Source organism: Mustelus asterias, chromosome 7 (genome assembly GCF_964213995.1).
Source record: "Mustelus asterias chromosome 7, sMusAst1.hap1.1, whole genome shotgun sequence".
NCBI classification, from domain to species: domain Eukaryota; kingdom Metazoa; phylum Chordata; class Chondrichthyes; order Carcharhiniformes; family Triakidae; genus Mustelus; species Mustelus asterias.
The window spans coordinates 20326434-20347887 of record NC_135807.1 but is presented as its reverse complement, the minus strand read 5'-3'; the positions used below and the strand labels follow the sequence as shown (position 1 = coordinate 20347887).

The 21454-nt window shown below is 39.6% G+C and overlaps 1 protein-coding gene across 30 annotated transcripts in view; it reads left to right on the top strand.

Annotated features, from left to right (window-relative positions):
- LOC144495599 (focal adhesion kinase 1) overlaps positions 1-21454 on the top strand; it is a 528227-nt gene that overhangs the window by 471025 nt on the left and 35748 nt on the right. For 17 of the 30 annotated variants that reach the window (XM_078215776.1, XM_078215770.1, XM_078215773.1 and 14 more), the window contains 4 exons: positions 230-341; positions 8076-8162; positions 8936-9070; positions 9924-10055. In XM_078215776.1, the coding sequence (XP_078071902.1) occupies positions 230-341; positions 8076-8162; positions 8936-9070; positions 9924-10055 (466 nt within the window). The remainder of the gene's footprint in view (positions 1-229; positions 342-8075; positions 8163-8935; positions 9071-9923; positions 10056-21454) is intronic. The other 13 variants (XM_078215780.1, XM_078215781.1, XM_078215769.1 and 10 more) reach the window with 2 other exon arrangements.

The following is a 21454-nucleotide window of genomic DNA, read 5'->3' as shown; positions in this document are numbered from 1 at the left end:
TTTTTTCTTAAGTTTTAAAATTTATTTCCAGCTTTATCACCTGGGATTGGAGCATCAGCCACTTCCCATCATTTGAAGCTGTGCCTTCAACTGTCGAGGCTACATGATGCAGAATTTTCTTCCTAAAATTGAACTATTTGTTTGCAAGAAAGCAAGTATTAATTGGTGAATTGTCTGAACTTTGCTTTACAATGTTGATAGAAAATAAATGAATATATTTTTCTTACAGTACAATATTAGAAGAAGAGAAGGTGCAACAGGAAGAGCGAATGAGAATGGAGCAAAGACGACAAATCACAGTTTCTTGGGATTCAGGAGGATCAGATGAAGCCCCTCCAAAGGTATCAAGGACATTCAACCCAACTAACTTTCTGTACAATATTAGAATCATCTTAAGATTCCTCTATTGTAGTGTTCTTTGATTGCTTGTTCATTTCCCTGCTTGACATAGTGCATATTTTCAAGTCATATCTCTTTAATGGTTTATGTGCGAACATTGATTAAATCATATGTTTATTACAAATGCAAATGGATGTCTGTTACCACTGACATGGATTTGTTGATGTAAGTAATATAGAATAGTTGTAGTTATCTTTCGATTTCCCATCAATGGAAGAATGCACTATAGTATTTGTTTTTATGTTTAACTCTGTGATGGGAAAATATCATTTCTCCAAAATTCCATTTTGTGTTTGGGTAGGTTTACATTTATGAAATCAGTAATAACAACAACTTGCACTGGAAGAGCACTGTTAATGTTGTGAATTGACCCAAGACACTTTACAGGAGAGTTACCAAACAAAATTTGACACTGAATCACAGAAAGGAGGTATATCCACTAAAAAAAATAAGCTTAAATAAAGGGGTAGATTTTAAGGAGCAACTTAACAGAGAGACAGGTGGAGAGATTTACGAAGGAAATTCCAGAGCTTTGCTGAAGACATCACTACTAATTGTGGAGCGATTAAAATTAGGGATGCTCAAAAGCCAGGATTGATCAAGTGGACAGAACTCGGGAAGGATGTGAAGCTGGAGAGAAGATTGAGCAAGGCCATAGAGGGATTTCAAAAGAAGGATGATGATTTTAAAATTGAGGAATTTAGGTCAGTGAGCTTAAGGGTGTTAGGTGAACAGGACTTGGCTGCTGTTACCCTAATTCGCACTGAGTTTTGGATGACCTAATGTTCATATAGGGTGAGGGGCCAGCCAGGAGAACATTAAAATAGTCTAGAGGCACAGAAGCATGCATGAAGATTTCAGCAGCAAATGATGCATAGGCAGAACAATGACGTGCCATCAGCCCAATTTGCACATGAATTTTACACGTGTGCGCGCACATACACATCTCCCTACTTATCTTCCATTGTATATTGCGGGTGCTTTGAAGCTAGTTTGCCTCTGAGTGCCCTCCAGCTTAGAGATACTGTCTGCCATCCTTAATTGCATGGCAAGCCCTTTCCCTGGCCACTACTTGGCCACCCTTGGGGGAAATTACAATGAGTGACTGTTTCCCTCATGAGTGTAAGCATCTGACCCACATTTGAGACTGACAGCAGGTTCAGAAGCCCTCAAGGAAAATCCATGCTTTTGTACCAGTTTAACAAAACACTCAGACTATGGATGAATAAAGAATATGAATTGGGTGCGTTCTTGTGAACTTCTATTAAAGTACTGCCATTGATACATTTGCTTCGATTATTTGATAATACAATGCTTTGTTGCTTCAATATTTAGGAATGAATTTAAAAGTAACTATGTTCTGACTTTCCACCTTTTTTATGTTTGTAGTCATATTACATATATCGCAGTTTAAATATCTAAAATATATATTATTTATACATACATGCCTCACATTCTAATTCTGGCACATGGTTGAGAAAATCTGATCAGAAATTATGCTGTTTGTTTGATGGATGACAAGGTACAGATTACTTTTGAATTATGCAATAACTTATCAGGGCTCTGAGTTATCAGTCAAAGAACCCAATTCAGAGCAAATAAGCTAGATATTACCTTTTATATACTGTGATTTTGAGATTTTACTACAATGGCAATACTTGGAAATTAATTTGCATTGTCTAATTTATTTGTTCGAATTCATTTATTTGAAAAAGTCTGAACTGACCACTATGTGACCAGTCATTAGTAATAAACTAATGAGCACTCTTGTATAATGAAATAACTTGCCTTTCAGTGAGCTGTGGGTTTTATATATAAATCCAAATGGCCACATTTCTACCACATTTGTAATTTGTTAATAGTAAACTTTGAAAATTTTAACATTTTATCATGAGGGTAAAATCAGGGTGGTGCTTTGAGTCTCCTCTTCTCCAGAAATATCTAATATTTATGATACGTTTTATTTGTGGAACACAATTTTTATTTAAATTTGCAATGTAAAATTGAGTTTGCTGTCTGCTTTTCATGTAGCATGTCTTCGATTTTGATCTGCTTGTTTATTGGTCATCCATAATGATCACGTGATAATCGTAATCACACTTTTGTAATCAATGATTCATGCTGTTTTTCTGCTTTAATTTGCTTTGTGTGTCTGTCTGCAGCCAGCCCGTTGGCCACCTTTGCAACACAGTCTTAGCTTGGACAGTCTGTCTTTTCCTGAGTTCTCCCAGCGCAACACCAAGTTTTGTTTATGTCTAGAACAGCCATCAAAAGCTTATGAGCATCCATTCACTGCGTATACTTCTGACAGGCTTCTTCCTATGTGTCCTCGGCGCAGACCTTCTCTGCCCCCTTCAGCATATCGACAGAGTGCTCGTCTGCTTCCCCTTTATTTTGACAGGCAGAATATAAATCTGCAGCGACAACTGATGCCTGAAGAATGGAGAAGAGTCCAGGGAGATGCAATGGTTAGGATTCACTGTGCAAAAGGGAAAAAAACACCAACACATACATTGTCATCTAGTTAAGAATGATATAAATGAATTAAATGTTGTTAAATCTTGCACTTAACTTCCACATCTGATGCACATATTGGCTAGGAGTGATGCACCTTAACAGTAACCTTATATAGTCAATTGAAAAATCTATATTTTTATTCATTCTTTTATTCTCGTTAAGCCCAGACGCCACAAGGTTATATCAGAATAATCTTCCCTCCTCACTTTCTGTAGAGAAACATTTCACCTCTATATAATGTCTACACAGTTGGTGAACTGAGTTCAGACGGCTATTATTTGGTGAAATTGTGGATGCAAACTCATTTGTTATCACTCGGTGACACAGTGCCATCAGTAAGCCCTTTATTTTGCTACACAAGGCTCTACATTCAAAATGTTCTGACTAGAAGTTATCCACAAAATAAATAGATCATAAACACATCTTTGGGAATGACTGAGTGGTGTGGTGACTTCAACATTGGCTTTTCACTTCTGAGTTTTGGATTCATATCCAGCCCGGATTGTTGGGATGTTAATATCCTCAGTCTGAACACTAAGTGCTTGATATGAAATATGTTTTGTAGTACTGATCAATTTCCTGCTGGGCACAGCCAGGTAACTACACCTGTTTAGTATTAAATTGACAAGTCACAGAACAACTGATGTGGAAAATGTTAAAACGTGAACAGCAGTGAGTGGTATCCACTCCCTATCCAACAGCACTGAGAGTTCTTTCGCCACATGGATTGCAGCAATTTAAGATGGCGGCTCACCACCATCATCTTAAGGGCAATTAGGGATAGGCAATAAATGCTGCCCTTAACAGCAATATCCTATGAATGAATAAAAATAAAGAAAAAATTTCACTCCAGTTAGTTAATTGTGGTACACATAATCTGGGACTACTCAAAATGAATTACAATTGCATCCTTCACCATGTGTATGAAATTCACACACACTCCAATATGTTTGGGTGTCCTTTGGAGGAAATTCATAAACTCACTTCTTGGCATATCATATTTCTGCTGTGACATTGCAGCCAAATCTTTAACCAGTTGACAAAAATTGTTTTTTTACAATATTTATGAAAACTTCCAGTTCCTTTGAGCAACATCCATGCAACTGCTATTTCTTCCTGGATGCAGTTAGTGACCTAAGTGTTCAGTCTAACCCAGCATGTCAATTGTAGCTCTCCCTTTCACAGAGAACCTATTGTAAGATTGGTAACTTTCCCTTTCTTTTAATTGCTTGTCTTTTTGTGCATCCACTTATCTTTACATCACTTCTTCCTGCTTTCTGACCCTATGAATCTGATGGCAATAATTTTTCAATTGAATTTTTCAAATTTTCACATCTGCAACTTGATCATTTTTTATCTACTAGCACAAAAGCTATTGCCATGCCATAATGCATGCGTATAATTTATATGATGTGATAGAGTTTATTTCTCTATATATGATTCAGATACTGGCAACAGCTTATTTATTGTAACAAAAAATATTTCATCTAAAAGTTAGAGAAATGAATGAGTGAACATGAAGCGTAGCAAAAATTAAACACCAAAAATCTACTTTCCTGTATTTGTCTTATTATACCCTTATCTTTTTTTATTAAGCAATGCATTAAGCCTGTGCTTGATGCTATCAGCAAGCATTTGTGTTTGTTCTTGTGCCTACTAAAGTCAGTTGATAGGAAGTGGTTCTGGTTCATGCAAAATCAACTGATCTTAATGGAAAGATGATTATGATGTTGGAATGTATTTCAGTAGCTCTTCATTGGGAAGGGGTGGAAATCAACCAAGATGCACCTCCATCAGTTTGATATCCATCCATTCCAGGAAGGTAAACACTTACGGATGTCAAGTGAGGACAAGATGGATATTCTGTAAGAGTGTACTCAATTTTTCAAGCAGCCATCCATTATTCAGCATTTCACCTCAATCTGAAAGGAGAATTACTAGTTATTAGTAATTAATTAGGATAATGAGGTATCAGAGGACACCATTTTGTGTTTCAGTTCAAAGCTATAAGAAGAATCTGTACTTAATTTGCTAACCATGAGATGTAGCAGGAGACTTTCTACCTCAGCAGGTGACTACCTAATCAGGTGATTTTCAACACTGGCCGCAATTTCCCCTCTCAGAAACAGCTTGAGCCTTCTGAAACCTAATTATCTGAACAATAACAACCAAGTTAAATTGATTATTTTGTAGAAGCCCGATCTGAAGACATTCCTAACCACCTGTTGCTGGCTTGTGTTGGGGTTTGGATGTAGCCTGCAACTTAAACATCCCTTTGTATCTTTTAGGCCATCTTCAATGAAACTGCACGTATGAAAAGCACTGGTCTTCATATAAACCCTTCACTTTTATAAGTCTGTGGACTTGATTGTGATGTACTTTTTAAACGTTTTATTTTGAAGGTTAATTTACTGTTTTGTCGAGCCAGATCCATAAAAGTTCCTGGACGTTGCTACAGGAAATCAAGTTGAGCTTTCAATGCATATATAATTTCATGTGAAAGTTGCTGTGTGCACTGACACAGATTCAGCAGGAAAGCGTAAAGTACTGTATAAATATTTTAATATTCTATATTGATTGCTACATTAAGATCTGGAGCACACACACACTTTTGCATTGCACTATTATCTATCTCGGAGTTCACATCTAAAGTGGAACATAGCTGAGTAAATTATGCATTTTTTCATTCGAGTTCTGTCAGTAGAGTTGTTGCAAAAACCTCCATCGGCAGAAGGTGTAATTGTTGCCCAACTTGTACACATAAGCATTTATAATAGAAATATTAAACTAAGAAGAACATGCATGACTTAACTGGGAGTTGAATTCCATATGCCAGTACCTTTCTCCAATCCCCTTAACCGAGGCTATAGTTAATATAGATTAAGTTTAACTTCAGCGACACCGCAGAGCATGTGGGAACAAATAGGCTGCCCGTTATACATTCTGCCCAATTCTTCCCTTATCACTTTCTGTGCATTGCCATGGAAGATGAATTTGATAATTGTAGTTTTTTACTTTTGCTTATGAAATCCTCTGAGCTTTTGATGTAATCATTGGCTTTGACTTGGATTGTTCAGTTCTCCTCTGATAGTATGTAAATTCACGTGATAGAGAGTCTTACAGCACAAAAAGAAGCCTTTTGGCTCATCGTGTCTGTGCCGACTTTCATACCCCTATCTATTCTGTCCCCGTTTTCCAGCACTTCACTTATAGCCTTGTATGCTATGGCATTTCACGTGCTAATCCAAATGCTTCTTGAATCCCCGCCTCCACCACCCTTTCAGGCCAAATCCAAATCTGCAGCCCATATCCTAACACGCAACAGGTTTTCATTACCTGCCATTTCTGCCCTTGCTAACGAACATTCGCTCACAATCGTCCCATTCAGAATTGTCATATTTGAGTATCTAGATGGCCTTTCTCCTCCCTGACCCTGTCACTCTATTAGCCCATAATGTCTCCCTCTCCGCTGGCACAGTGATTAACACTGCTGCCTCACAACGCCAGGGACCCGGGTTCAATTCTGGCCTTGGGTGACTCTGTGGAGTTTGCACATTCTTCCCCTGTCTGCGTGGGTTTCTGTCTAAAAATGTGCAGGTTAGGTGTATTGGCCATGCTAAATTGTCCCTTAGTGACCCAAGATATGTAGGTTAGGGGAATTAGTGGGGTAAATGTGTCGGGTTATGGAGATGGGCTGGGGGGGGGGGGAAACTGGGTAAGATCCTCTGTCGGAGAGTCGATGTAGACTTGATGGACCTAATGGCCTCCTTTTGCACTGTAGGGATTCTATGATACCCCTAAAAAAAAACAACAAAAATACTCTGTTCCCCTGGCCTGCCTTATTGTGCATCTCTCCCTCCCTTCACCTAACTATTGGCAACTGCACTTCCAGTGGCCTGGGCCTCCACCTCTACTTCTTTTTGTCACCCCTGCTAATCTCTTGTCCTATGGTTTGCTGTTCATTTGATTTGATTTATTGTCACATGTATTAGCATACAGTGAAAAATATTGTTTCTTGAGCGCTAAACAGACAAAACATACCGTACATAGAGAAGGAAAGGAGAGAGTGCAGAATGTAGTGTTACAGTCATAGCTAGGGTGAAGAGAAAGATCAACTTAATGCAAAGTAGGTCAGTCAGGTTGGATGTCCCCAGAATTCTAAGGATCGCCAAATCTGTAAGACATTGAATTAAAGCATTGTTAGAGAGTTTAAAAGAGTTAAAATGAAGTTTTAAAAGCATAGAACGAGAGTAAAATATAGAATTAGAAAGTATGCTGGGCACAGCTTGCAGGAATTCGCCATGCTCCAACACCATCTTGGTCATGTTTATTACTTATGACCCTGTTAGTGCCTCGGGATTCAGTAATGCATTTATGTAACAACTTTAAATTTAAGCTATTCTTATATTGTTAAATAAGCAGTCAAACTATTGTATTTAAGATCACTTAATCGCATTGTAGCAATTAAAACATGGCTAGGTGAGAATCCTGTTCTTTGGAACAACTGCTGGTAATACGTTTTGGCTCTATCATATCGCTTTCTTAGGCTATCCGTATTAAATGATATTTTAGCTTGCTGAAAGAAACTATTCAATACCTTGCATGATATGTTAAAACGCATACATTTTAAATGTATGTTTGTTTTAATAAAATTACTTTAAACACAGTGCATTCCTTTCTTATTATCCACCGTATCCTTCAGCAGGTAAACAGACTAAAGACAGCACAGTTGGAAAATGATTTTATTTTTACCATTGTCACTGGTGCCTCTAGTGTGAGTGAGCAATTATTATTGCAGTTAACTGGGTTAAATTTGCCGACTGCTGTACTGAATAATTGCAGAGTATGGTGTCTGTTTTCCTGCAAGGGCCAGTTCTCCACTTTAACTGCATCTGATGAAAATTTGACTTGGGACTAATAGTCAAATTTATTTGAAAGTTGTAGAAAGGTGATTTGCACAAATTAACTTTTAACCTTATAGCCAATATGGAATATTCCAGCCAATTCTCTGAAATAACCAATTTTCTGTCATAGTGCTTGCATCATATACCTAATCTGTTCTGTTATCTGTACAGAGCAAGTACTTGGCTCTTTGTGCCCAGTTGTAACAATGGATGATATTTACAATGCATTTCTCTTCATTTCTATTTCTACAATAGCCCAGTAGACCAGGCTACCCAAGTCCAAGATCCAGTGATGGTTTTTTCCCCAGTCCACAACACATGGTACAGCACAATCATTATCAGGTAAATACCAAACACTACATGTTGTCTGAAACCAAGGTACCCAATATTTAGAATAAAATAGCGCTGAAATAGAAATTTGGTTTCCCTTAGTTAGGTGATATAACTTTCCTCAGCTGAGCTAAGTCCAAATTCAATGCGACTGGTGATGATTTTGATAAATTTATTAAAGAATGTGAGTGGATCAGTTATGATACCTTAATCTAGTCCAAGACGAGAGAAATATAACGTGAAATTCTAAACTTGCCCAAATGTAGCAGCAAAGATTTAAGAGGTCACGAACCAAGATCATTTTATTCTGGCAAAACCGTTCAATTGATGCTGCTTATCGTGTATATCGTCATAGTAACATGCATGTGCTTTCCATACAATACTGAGAAAAAGACATCTTTTCCAGCATTAACTGTCCCTTACTTTTTAAGGATGCATAAGAGAAAGTCTAATACATCCACCAATTACAATGGAAGCATTGTGTGTTACCAACGTAATGGAAGTATATTATATCTTGTGCATTGTCCCTTAAGGAGAAGAAACAACTGGCTCAGTAAATGTTAAGGGGTTCCAAGTGTGTGTGTTTTATAGATTATACATCCATCAATTTAAAATTGTACCAATATTTTGTTGCAGCACACTGAACATGCCTTGCTCTAATATTAAGTTAAATTCTAGAATCAATCCTCTGTTTAAAATTCCATGCTCTCTTGACAGTTCTAAATTAAAATAATCTGTAGATGAAGATACTGAAGATCATTCCAGTCAGTTGTGTTTGTTAACAGGTTTCTGGATATACTGGTTCACATGGAATTCCACCTGGAAGTATTTATACTGCACAGGCAAGTGTATTAGATGCTCACGATTCCTGGAATCACCATAGGCCTCAGGATATTCCAATTTGGCCACAGAATCTGGAGGTAATATATTTGTGTTAACATAGTATCCAATGCAGTGCAGCTTATTGGAATGATATTGATAGCTTACAGCGGTTATCCTTCAAACATTGTAGTGATTGTTGATGCTTACTACAGAAAAATCCACCATCAAGTCATGGTGGAGTGATTGGAAGAAATTTATAAAGATATTCTAATCTAGCAAAATATCTCTCAAGAACTGAGGATTTGAGATCCTTCATAATGTGATCCAAACAAATAAGTACTGGATATTTTTAGTTGAGTTGTAAAGCAATAATACAACCTTTAAATTCAGATGATATTACCTCGAGTGCTGTGATCGATTGCAGTATTAAATTCATTCATCAAACTATCTAATAGATAGAATTGGCAGCATCTTGGTGAGAGAAGCAGAGTTAATGTTTCAAGTCCATATAACTTCTTCAGAACATCAAACAGACTCAAAATGTTAACTCTGTTTCTCTGTCCACAAATGCTGCCAGACCGGCAAGTTTTTCCAAAAATTGTTTTTATTTCAGATTTCCAGCATTGCAGTATTTTGCTTCAATTGTTACATAACTTGATTGCAGCATGGGCTTTTTTGTTGGTTTACGGAGGGCAACGTGCTAGATTTTGAAAGTGACATGTTAATGTAAAAGAATGTGATGTAATTGATCTTTTTGATGTAGGAGCTGAAGTTATATTGACTCCAGCTGGTTTACATGTTTGGGATGGGGTGGAAATTGCACAAAAATGCAAGTGTTGGCAGCATCTTGGGCCAGCATTGTTACGCTTCAGTCAATATCTAAAGTAACCTGATACTGCATGAGTAGGAACTGATATGGCATGCCATCTAAGCATTTAATTAAATTTTCAGGATTCTGGTTCTTTGGACATGCGTGGAATGGGGCAGATGCTCCCAACAAATGTTATAGAAGAACAGTTGATAAGGCAGCAGCAGGAAATGGAGGAGGATCAGCGGTGGCTTGAACAGGAAGAGAAGTTTCTGGTAAGATCTTTTATGTGTGCTATCTTTTACAGCCTTTAGCCAAATATACTGTGTAATGACATACATAGATACATTGTGGGAAATTTTCAGCAGTTAGCATGAAATGGCATAGAATCTACAGGTATGGATCGTGTATCCTCAGGATTAACCAGTGGTAAACAGATGATGAAAATAAATAATGCCAAGTGATACTCTGAAGCGTTGTGTAAATGTTGCACAGCTTAATTTCTACTGTTAACCTGGACATTCCTGTATTTCTGAAGTATTTTTGGTTATCTGATTTAAGTGATAGTACATGCTTTATGTACCACTTGAAATGTGACAACAGCAATTTTTGTTACACCGTCTTTAACATAATAAACATTCTGATGAGTTTAGGAGGGGAGAGATGGCCGCCAAGCAATATTTTAAAACAAAAGATAGGGAGAGATGACCAATGGCAGAAGTAGTGCCAAAAGCAACTGAAAGCTATATCAGCACTGGTAGACAACAGGGGGATTCACAGATTGCCATCTTTAGAGGACTGAGTTGTAAAGGTTTACAGCATGGAAACAGGCCCTTCGGCCCAACTTGTCCATACTACACAGTTTTTACCATTAAGCTAATTCCAATTGCCCGCATTTGGCCCATATCCCTCTATACCCATCTTATCCATGTAACGGTCTAAATGTCTTTTAAAAGACACAATTGCACCCACCTCTACCACTACCTCTGACAGCTCATTCCAGACTCTCACCACCCTCTGTGCAACAAAATTGTCCCTCTGGACCCTTTTGTATCTCTTGCCTCTCACCTTAAACCTATGCCCTCTAGTTTTAGACTCCCCTGCCTTTGGGAAAAGATGTTAACTAGCTACCTTTTCTATGCCCCTAATTATTTTATAGACCTCTATAAGGTCACCCCTACACCTCCTATGCTCCAGGGAAAAAAGTCCCAGTCTATCAAGCCTCTCCTTGTAACTCAAACCATCAAGTCCCGGTAGCATCCTAGTAAACCTTTTCTGCACTCTTTCTAGTTTAATAATATCCTTTCTATAATAGGGTGACCAGAACTATACACAGTATTCCAATGCCTTACCAATGTCTTGCACAATGATTAGCACTACTGTCTCACAGAGCCAGGGACCCGGGTTCAGTTCCAGCCTCGGGTGACTGTGTGGAGTTTGCACATTCTCCCCGTGTCTGCGTGGGTTTCCTCCAGATGCTCCGGCTTCCTCCCACAGTCCAAAGATATGCGGGTTAGGTTGATTGGCCATAGTAAATTGCCCCTTAGTGTCAGGGGGACTAGTGAGGTAAATAAGTGGAGTTACGGGGATAGGGCCTGGGTGGGAATGTGGTCGATGCAGACTCAATGGGCCAAATGGCCTCCTTCTGCACTGTAGGGATTCTATGATTCAACAAGACGTCCCAACGCCTGTATTCAATGTTCTGACCAATGTAACCCAACATGCCGAATGCCTGCTCCACCATCCTGTCTACCTGTGACTCCACTTTCAAGCAGCTATGAACCTATACCCCTAGATCTCTTTGTTCTATAACTCTCCCCAATACCCTTCCATTAACTGAGTAAGCCCTGCCTTGGTTTGATCTACCAAAATGCATCACCTTACATTTATCTAAATTAAACTCTAGATGCCATTTATCAGCCCACTGGCCCAATGGATCAAGATCCCATTTCAACCCTAGATAACCACCTTCACTGTCCACCATGCTACCAATCTTGGTGTCATCTGCAAACTTACTAACCATGCCTCCTAAATTTTCATCCAAATCATTAATATAAATGACAAATAACAGTGGACTCGCACCAACCCCTGAAGCACACCGCTGGTCACAGGCCTCCACTTTGAAAAACAAGCCGCTACAACCACCCTCTGACTTCTGTCATCAAGCCAATTTTGTATCCATTTAGCTACCTCACCCTGAATCCCGTGCGATTTAACCTTATGCAACAATCTACCATGCGGTATCTTGTCAAAGGCCTTGCTAAAGTCCGTGTAGACAACGCAACTGCACTGTCCTCATTTACCTTCTTGGTTACCCCTTCAAAAAACTCAATCAAATTCATGATTCGTGACTGAAGGACCAATCTATTTTTGGAGGAGGTTGGGAATGAAGTATGAGATGGGGAAATGGAGAGACTCGTAAAGCGTAATGAAGATTTTGATTTCAGTGCTTTGTAGGAGAAGATGGTTGAGTGGGGCCTAATACAAAAGGTTGTCTTTTTTGAACCTGTGTACAATGGCGCTTGGGAAGGCAGCAAGACCAACATTACAGAAAAGAAATCTGTTGGTAAATGAAAGCACGGATATGAGTTTCAGTGGTTATGGAGTGGCACAAAGGCAGAGATGGAATTGTTATGGAAACTGGTAATAAGTTGTCTTGGTAGTGAATAAGCTATGAGGTTTTGAGGCAGCCCTCTGGTTGAACTGGGTACTAGAGTGGTGCACTGTTGGTTGCCTGAGTCAGCAGCCAGGGAGGAGAATTGAGTCGGGCAAATATTTGGGCGTTTTGTTTCCCCTGGAACCCAAATGAGATGCTTGAATCTCTCCACTGTTGTAAAGAGCAGGCCTGTTACTTTGGTGTACTCGCCCCTCCACCAACATCACAGACCTATTATCTGGTTATTACTTAATTGCTATTTCTTGGTCCTTGCTGAACACATATGGGCTGCCACGTTTCCTATGTTACAGCAGTGTTTACTGTTCAAAAACAAAAATCATTGGCTGTAAAGTACTTTGGAATGTCCAGGTGTTGTCAAAGATACCAAACAAATGGAAGCTCGCTCGCTCGCTGTCCTGCTTAAGCTTGGGATCATTTTGACTCGCTCTGAGATTGGGGTGGAACAGAATTCAGGGAAGTGCAGCATACTGAGAAAATATGCAATGCACAGAGGTGGATAAGGGCAGGAGATGAATAACTTGCATTGTGCTTTCAAAATGTACATGTTCAAACTACTTTTTATACGCTTGCACATTCCATTCTTCTCCTATTTCTCTTTGAGGAAATTGAAAACTCTGAAAGTTTATTTGGACGATTGTGATGAATGAAGCGATTTTCATATATTTTCATTATTTGAAGGTGTCTGGAGTAAAGCAATATAATATTACAGTGAGGGAAAGAGTTTTTTGTGCGTCTTATTCAAGTAGCCTCTGACAACAATAACAGCACTTGGCATCAGTCCTAACTTTACCATCTTTCCCATGCACTGTAGTGATCTTCCAGTGAACTGTGTAGTTCAAATCTTTCATACCCAAAGGCAATTGAAGGACTTTACTTTGGCAATCAAGAGCTTAGTCAGACAATCTGAAATTGGCTGGAGAGTTGTCTCAGAATGATTCAAGCTACTGAAATGACACAGCATTGTGCTAAATAAAATCTGAATGTTCATTCTATACTTAACCCACAAGTATGGTATATTTTGTACCCATTTTACACAGTTGCATAAAGCCTTCAGAACAGAAAGTGGCAATTTGGCCCAGTTTGTCCATGCTGCCATTTATACTCCACGAGCCTCCTCCCAGCTGAACCTGTCTCTTTCTCCCTCATGTACCTCATGGGCGGCACGGTAGCACAGTGGTTAGCACTGCTGCTTCACAGCTCCAAGGTCCCGGGTTCGATTCCCGGCTCGGGTCACTGTCTGTGTGGAGTTTGCACATTCTCCTCGTGTCTGCGTGGGTTTCCTCCGGGTGCTCCGGTTTCCTCCCACAGGCCAAAGATGTGCGGGTTAGGTTGATTGGCCAGGTTAAAAATTGCCCCTTAGAGTCCTGGGATGCGTAGGTTAGAGGGATTAGCGGGTAAATATGTGGGGGTAGGGCCTGGGTGGAATTGTGGTCGGTGCAGACTCGATGGGCCGAATGGCCTCCTTCTGCACTGTAGGGTTTCTATGATTCTATGATTCTACTTATCAAGTCTCCCCTCAAATGCATCTGTGATATTTCCCTCTATTCTAAAGAGTATTCTACTCTTTGGGTAAAGTTTCTTATGAATTTCCTATTGGATTTATGAGTGACTACCCTATCCCCACAGTGGGAACATTTTCCAAATCCACCCAATCAAACCTTTTCATTATCGTAAAGATCTGTACCAGGTCACCTCTTGGCCTTCCCTTTTCGAGAGAAATGAGAAGACTCCCAGCCTGTTCAGCCTTTCCTCGCAGTTCTAGTTTCATCCTCGTGAATCTTATTTGTACCTGCTCTAACGCCCCTATGTACTTTTTATAACATGAAGACCAGAACTATGCATAATATTCCGAATAGCCAAAGTTCATATACACTTAATAATTTTGCTTTTCAATTCAGTTTCCCTTGAGAAAACCATCAAGCTTAATTTGTGCTTCTGAACCTTACAAACTTGAGTTGCTACTTAGTGATTTTTTTAATGTGTCCTGAGATCCCTTTGTTCCTCTAACCTGTTTGCATTCTTGTTCAATAGAATATTGCTCCCCAATTCTCTCTATCAAAATGCACCACCTCATACGTATCTATATCACAATTCACTTACCAATTACCTGCTCATTCTGCGTGTCTTTATTTTGACACATTTTTCCTTTGTGTTAACCACACCTCCCGGTTTTGGTGCTGTTCTCAAACTTTATCTCCAATTCCCAAAACCGATGCTTAAATAGCAGTGATTCTAGCACCAATTGCAGTAGAACACCACTTCCCACTTTCTTTTTAGTCCCAAGTAGATACCTTCTGTTTTCGGCTTGGTATCTATTTTGCTACCTTCCTCCACCTAACCTTCACCATCAGTCCACTGGACAATAGGAACTTATTTTGAAAAATCTAAATATATTACATCTTGTCCATGATGTTGCTTCAAAGTATTCAGTAAAGTTGTCAAGCTTAATCTTCTCTTTCAAGAGCAGTGCTGTCTACTTTTTGTTTTGTATATATTTTCCTATTGTCATCAGCCCTTTACAACACTCCTTATGCACTACGACTGTGTGGCCAAGTTCCTCTCCAACTCAATTTTCAAGTTTGCTGATAACACCAAAGTAGTAGGTCAGATCTCGAACGATGATGAGATGGAGTACAGGAAAGAGTTAGAGAATATGGTGAACTCGTGCGATGGCAGTAATCTCTCTCTCAATGTCAGCAAAAGTGTAGTGGAGGACATGCCCCTGTCTACATCAATGGGGATGAAGTGGAAATGGTCGAGAGCTTCAGGTTTCTAGGTATCTAGATCATCAACAATCTGTCCTGGTCCCTCCACGCCGATGCTATAGTTAAGAAAGCCCACCAATGCCTCTACTTTCTCAGGAGGCTAAAGAAATTTGACGTGTCTGTTATGACTCTCACCAGCTTTTACAGATGCACCAGAGAAAGCATTCTTTCTGGTTGTATCACAGCTTGGTATGGCTCCTGCTCTGTCCAAGACCGCAAGGAACTACAAAGGTTCGTGAACGAAGCCCAGTCCATCACGCAAACTAGCCTTCCACCTATTGACTTCCCGCTGCCTCAGAAAAGCAGCCAGCATAATCAAGGACCCCACGCACCCGCCATTCTCTCTCCCACCTTATTCCATCGGGAAAAAGATGCAAAAGTCTGAGGTCACGTACCAACCGACTCAAGAACAGCTTCTTCCCTGCTGCCACCAGACCTTTGAATGGGCTTACCTCATATTAAATTGATCTTTCTCTACACCCTAGCTATGACTGTAACACTACATTCTGCACCCTCTCCTTTCCTTCTCTAAGAATGGTATGCTTTATCTGTACAGCGCGCAAGAAACAATACTTTTCACTGTATACTAATATATGTGACAATAAATCAATTCAATTTCAGTAAAGATTATCCATTATCTTTCCCATCATCACTGTTAAGCTAACTGTTCTATAGTTCCTTGGACCTGTTTTAGCTCCCTTTTGAAATGGAATAGCATTGGGTGTTTGTTTGACCTCGGGCACTGTTTCCTTTTCTAATCTATTTTTATTTATATGATGTATTTGCCATCTCTTCTCCAACTTCCATTAATATGTGATTATGCAATCCATCTGGATCAGATGTTTTATCCTCTGAGTTTGATTATTTTATCAATGGTCTGCTCCCCACCACCAGATTTCAATATTAACTGTTTATTCATTCTTCTCTTCCATTGTCACACCCACATTGTTAGTTACTCTGTTAAGTACTAAGAGCCTGATTTTCCAACCCTGCCCGTTGGCGGGACCTTCTGATCCCACTGAATGTGACCCATCTGTGGCGGGTTCCCCAGCAATGAGGGATCCTGCCAGCAGCCAATAGTGAGCCACCTACGCCGAACAGATCTAAGTTTTTAAAATAGGGGTTTGGAAAACAAATATAAACAGGAAATCTTGAACCTATTGAAAGCAATAATTAGACCATAGTTGGGGCTTTCTGGTTTTGAAAGCCTAATTTTAAGAAGGATGTCATGGCTATGGAGAAGGAACAAAAAATTGCAAACATGATACGAAGGATTAGAGACTTCAGTTCTGCAAAGCGTGAAAAACTGTTTTCCTTAGAAGAAAGCTTAGGAGATGTTTTTAATTAAATTTCAATAAGGTAAATCAGGAAAAACTGTTTTTCCTCTCTTTAATGAGTTGGTAACTAAAGGGCCTCAATTTAAATCATCACCAAAAAATAATGAAGGGAAAGGTTAGGAGATATTTTTCTCACACTGCGGGTTACCCTTACCATGGGTGCAGTGGGTCACATGCCCTCCTATGTTGTAAATGTCTGATTCGATCATAACATTGGAAAAGAGAACAAAATGAATTAATCAAAATAAATAACAAAACTGGAGCTGGTGCTTTGCTCTGAGTGTGTGTGTGGGGAAAGATCTTAGAGCAGGCCACATAATCACCCTCAGCTCGATTGACACAAAGACCTGGCTGATAGAGGAGAGAATACAAACGATTACATAGAATCGCACTTCTTTAAAAAAAATATAGTTTTGCATTTTGATCCTTTCCATTTATGAAATTACTACTAATGTTTCTGATATAACCTGTGGCCGGGCGATAAGCTTTTTAACTGGTCCATCCCTGGTCCATTTAAATTACATCAAGTCATATAAAACTCGCTGTTGGACCTACTTCTGTTCTTGAATTAATGTGGTTTTGCAAGCAATGCTAGCTGCCAACTTCTCTATCAATGTACAATATTTATTTCAGTAATGATGACTGAAAAGGTCCTGTTTATCATGGGATTTAACCAGTGAGAAAGGGGAGGTGAGGTCAAGATAAATTTAGGCCACTTGCTTCTTTAATGTCATAAAGCTTCATTTATGTTCATAAATCATGGGTTAGACCTGAGCACTCTGGGCACCACAATTTAGAAATGATGCCAAGGCTTTTCAGAGGGGATGGACCAAAATGCTACCATGGCTGAAAGGGAAGCTTGGGTTGTTTTTCTTCAAGTAGAAAAGTTTAAAGAGTGATTCTATGGAGTTGCTCAAACTTATGAGCGGGTTTGTTACACTTGATAGGGGGAAACTGTTTCCACTGACTGGTAATTGGAATTTATTTTATTTGCAAGCTGGAATGCATTGCCTGAAAGGGTGACGGAAGCACTCTTAAAAAGAAAAAAATGCACAACTATGAGTAAAGAATAAGTGGGACTAATTCGATACTATTTCAGAAAGCCAGCCCGGGCACAACGGGCCAAATGGTCACCTCCTTTGCTGTATGATTCCATGTTGTCAGCACAGAGATCACATTCCATCAAGGGCAGAGTGACCTAAATTGAATACATTCCCCAGGGCTTGTTTCGCAGGCTGCCCTTCATTAGTTCATCTGCCAAAAGTTATTAAATAAGTTGGTTGATGACTTGACTTGATCTCCAGCTAAAGCTGACAGAAGGTCAGGTGATCATTTTTTTGTCAGGCCTAATGCTTTGTTTCCCAAAAAGAAAGTGTAATTTTTCATAGTTCAGCAAAGAGGAAATGAGTTTCTGCTAAAACCAAGATCAAAGTAAAGTATAATTCCTTCACTGCCATTGTTTTTTTTACTTAACCAGTTGCTTCAATTCTTCTGTAATTTTACGTCCGAAAATTAACTTGAGTTTTGGATTACTGGAAACTTAACAGAAAATCTCAAATTGCGGCTGTAATGTGTTTCAAGATTTTGTGGTTTCAATGAAGTGAATAGTAAAGACCTAAGTCACCAATAGAATTGAAGGAATTGCATGCATTTTTTTCTTACTAAATGCCAGGATTATAATTGGGTGGTACAGTACGTTCTCCGATTCGCGTTGTCACAGATGCAGGTTTGTGACCATAGATTCCCACACAACATGTTCCTGACCTCAGATGTGCTGTTCGGAGTTAGGAAGCAGTGGCTGAGCAGAGGTTAAGCACATCCCTGGGACTAGATGGTAACCAGATTTACTTCCTAGCAAGCAATTGCAGGCCTCGGAACAGGTCACCCATATCATCTAGCATCATCAACAACAAAAGCTTGCCTTAGAAAGACGTTTCTGAGGTGCTCACAGACAAGTGTAAGTGACTAAAATGTTGAGCTAGAAGGGGAGAGTTTAGGAAGAGCTATCAAAAGCTTAGTTAAGGAAATTAATTTTTAAAAGATTTATCAAATGATAATAGAGAAGTGGAGTGGCAGAGAATTTCAGAGGAATTTTAGGACCCAATAGCTAGAGGCTCTGTACCAATAAAATTTTCTTTTCATATGTGGGTGTTGCTAAAAAAATTGGTATTTATTGCCCATCCTTAGTTGACCTGAGAAGATGCTGTTGAGCCTCCTCGTTTTGTCTGTATTCTTTATAAGTGTTTAGTGTAACTGAGTGGCTTTGTCAACCAGTTTAAGAGTCAACTTTGTCGATGTGGAACCCAGGTGAGGATAGTAGTTTCCTTCACTGACTGTCCTTCGTCAACCAGCTGGGTTTATACAAAAATCTACCAGCTTCATGCTTACTTGATGTAGGGGTAAAGGTGAGCAATGTTGATGAAGTTGAAATAATTGTAGAATAAATAGTGTTTGAGATGGAAAGGATGTAGAATCTAAAGCTAGGCTGAGGGATGTGCTGTGCGAAGTGTGGAAGCGAGACTGCAGCAATTCAAGCAGGGAGTTATGGAGCGGTAGGTGTCAGTGCACCTAAAAGATGTTAACACATTCATGGATGTTAGAGGCAAAGTGTTAGTTCGAGGTGAAGCAATAAATGACGAGGATTGAAGGTTGGAGAGTGTTCCCAGAAAGTAGTTTCCAAGGGAAGCGGAATAGTGTCTGAGCATGGCATACGAGAGGACATTGGATAATCAGGACAAGCGAAAAGAGGGTTAAAAATTAAGATATGCCTCAGACAGTAAGATTGAGATGGGGGGAGGAACTGCAGCGAGATTATGATTTTTCTAGACTACCAGCATCTAAGAATATGTACGGTAACTATTAAGTCAAATATAAATCTTTTACAGCCGACTCAGAAGTAAAGTGTTGTCTAAATATACAAAAGCAAGAAGACTATTTTATCATTTTTTTTTAAAAAAACAGTCTTCTTGTCTTTCAACCACAATATTAATAGATTATTGTATTAAGTTAAAGACCGGCTGTATGATGTGGTGGATTCAAACAGGGTGCACTGGATGTTATTGGTCAGGGTACCTAGGGTTGAAAAGTTTTTCTTTTATTTAAAAAAAAAACTCCAGTCTTTCCTGTACGTATTTTAACTGCCAAAGTTGAAAATTAAACAGATTTTTATGGGTTTTGGAATTATGCCTGGAAAATATGCTGAGAAATATCCTCAAAAATTATAGTCCTTCACAGCATCTGTAAATGCTTAGGAAAACACTCCTTCCCTTTTTGAGAGATTTTCGTCCTTTTATTACCTTGATCTGGCTTCTGATAGATAAAATTTTATTTCTTACCTGTAATTGCTGCTATTTCCAGATTGGATGGAACAAGAGTTTATGGTTTAACTACAACAACAATTAAACAAATTCTAACTTTTCTTATGACTGTAAGTGCAATCTAGAAATGCTAGATTGGTTGGAAAAACTTGAAATGTCAATGGAAGATTAATAGTGCCCAACTTCTCCCTATTTGGAAATGCTGCTTGGAGAAATATAACTGTGCTGACAAGTTATCTTGGCAAAAGAAGATGTTGTCTTAGTCTGGAATGTGTGGTCGCAGCTGCTGGCATTGTGTTCTGGACTGGAGACAAGTTTGTTGATAATGGGTTAAAACCTAACATAAATTCTGCTGCAGAAATTTAACAGCGATGTACAGAGGATGATAGGAATCCTCAGCACATCAAGCAGCACCTATGGAGAAAAAAAACATATTATTTCGGGACGATGCCTGAAAAATTTAGAATTGGAGAAAAGGTAGAGAATGAAATGGGCACAGGGGCAGGGAAAGAGGCGAGGGGAGGAAAAGTGAAAAGGAAATGTCCATAATGGCATGGAAGGCAAGAGAGATTAAATGACAAGGGGTGATGGTGCAAGCCAGAAGGGACAAGTAAAAAAATAAACAGTCTAAAAGAGATGTAAATGGGAATAGCAGAATCATTACCAACAGCTGCTGTCTGAAAAGTTGGGGGCAGTGGTTAGGATCTGAAATTGTTGAACTCAATGCTGAGCCCTTAAGCATGAAAGCTTCACCGAAAGATGAGGTGCTGTTTCTCGAACTTTCTTGATGAAAACAGTGTAGAGTAAGAGTAAGGTAGAGCTTTAAAATGACACACGACCAGAAGATCAAGGTCATGTTTGCAGATTGATTGGAGGTGTTCCACAACACAATCACCATATCTGTGTTGGTGACCCCCACTGTAGAGAAGACCACATTATGACCACAGAATACAGTATTGTAATAGCAAATTAAAAACCTGGATTTTGTGAGCCTACCAGGGAAGGGCTACGTGGGGAGGAGCCATAAAATAGCATGGGATGGTTGAGGTTTGTGGTGTGCACATTGTCTTCCCACCACCATGCCATCTTGCCAGCAGTGGGGGAGGATGGTAGCCAGCCCTCCCACCCAGAGACCTATTTACTGGCCACCCAAAGGCCTCTTCAAGCCTTTGCTGGCATTTTGCTGGCAGTGTGGGGGACTATACTGCAAAACCCTGGGAGGCACTCTTTGAGCCAGGTAGGGCTCCTCTGTCGCAGCAGCAATGGGTGCCCATGCAGCAACAATCCCACTTGCCCTCACCTCAGCAAGAGCTGCCTGGCTGGTCTCTAGACCCAACATACCTGAAAACGAGGCACGTGTCCAGTGTTGCATCCTCTTCTTCCTCAGGTACATCGCCATCATTGGCCACTGCTGAGGTTGATGAGACTGCGGTTGGTGAGTGGCTGGTGCTTAGTGGTGATGAGAGCCATGGCATCACTGACCAGGTGAGGCCTCAGGCCCCACTGACTGTCAAAATAGAGTAACCCCCTGCCCTTTTGAGCCCCTCAGAGAAGCCTCTGCCAGAAAAACTTAATCCT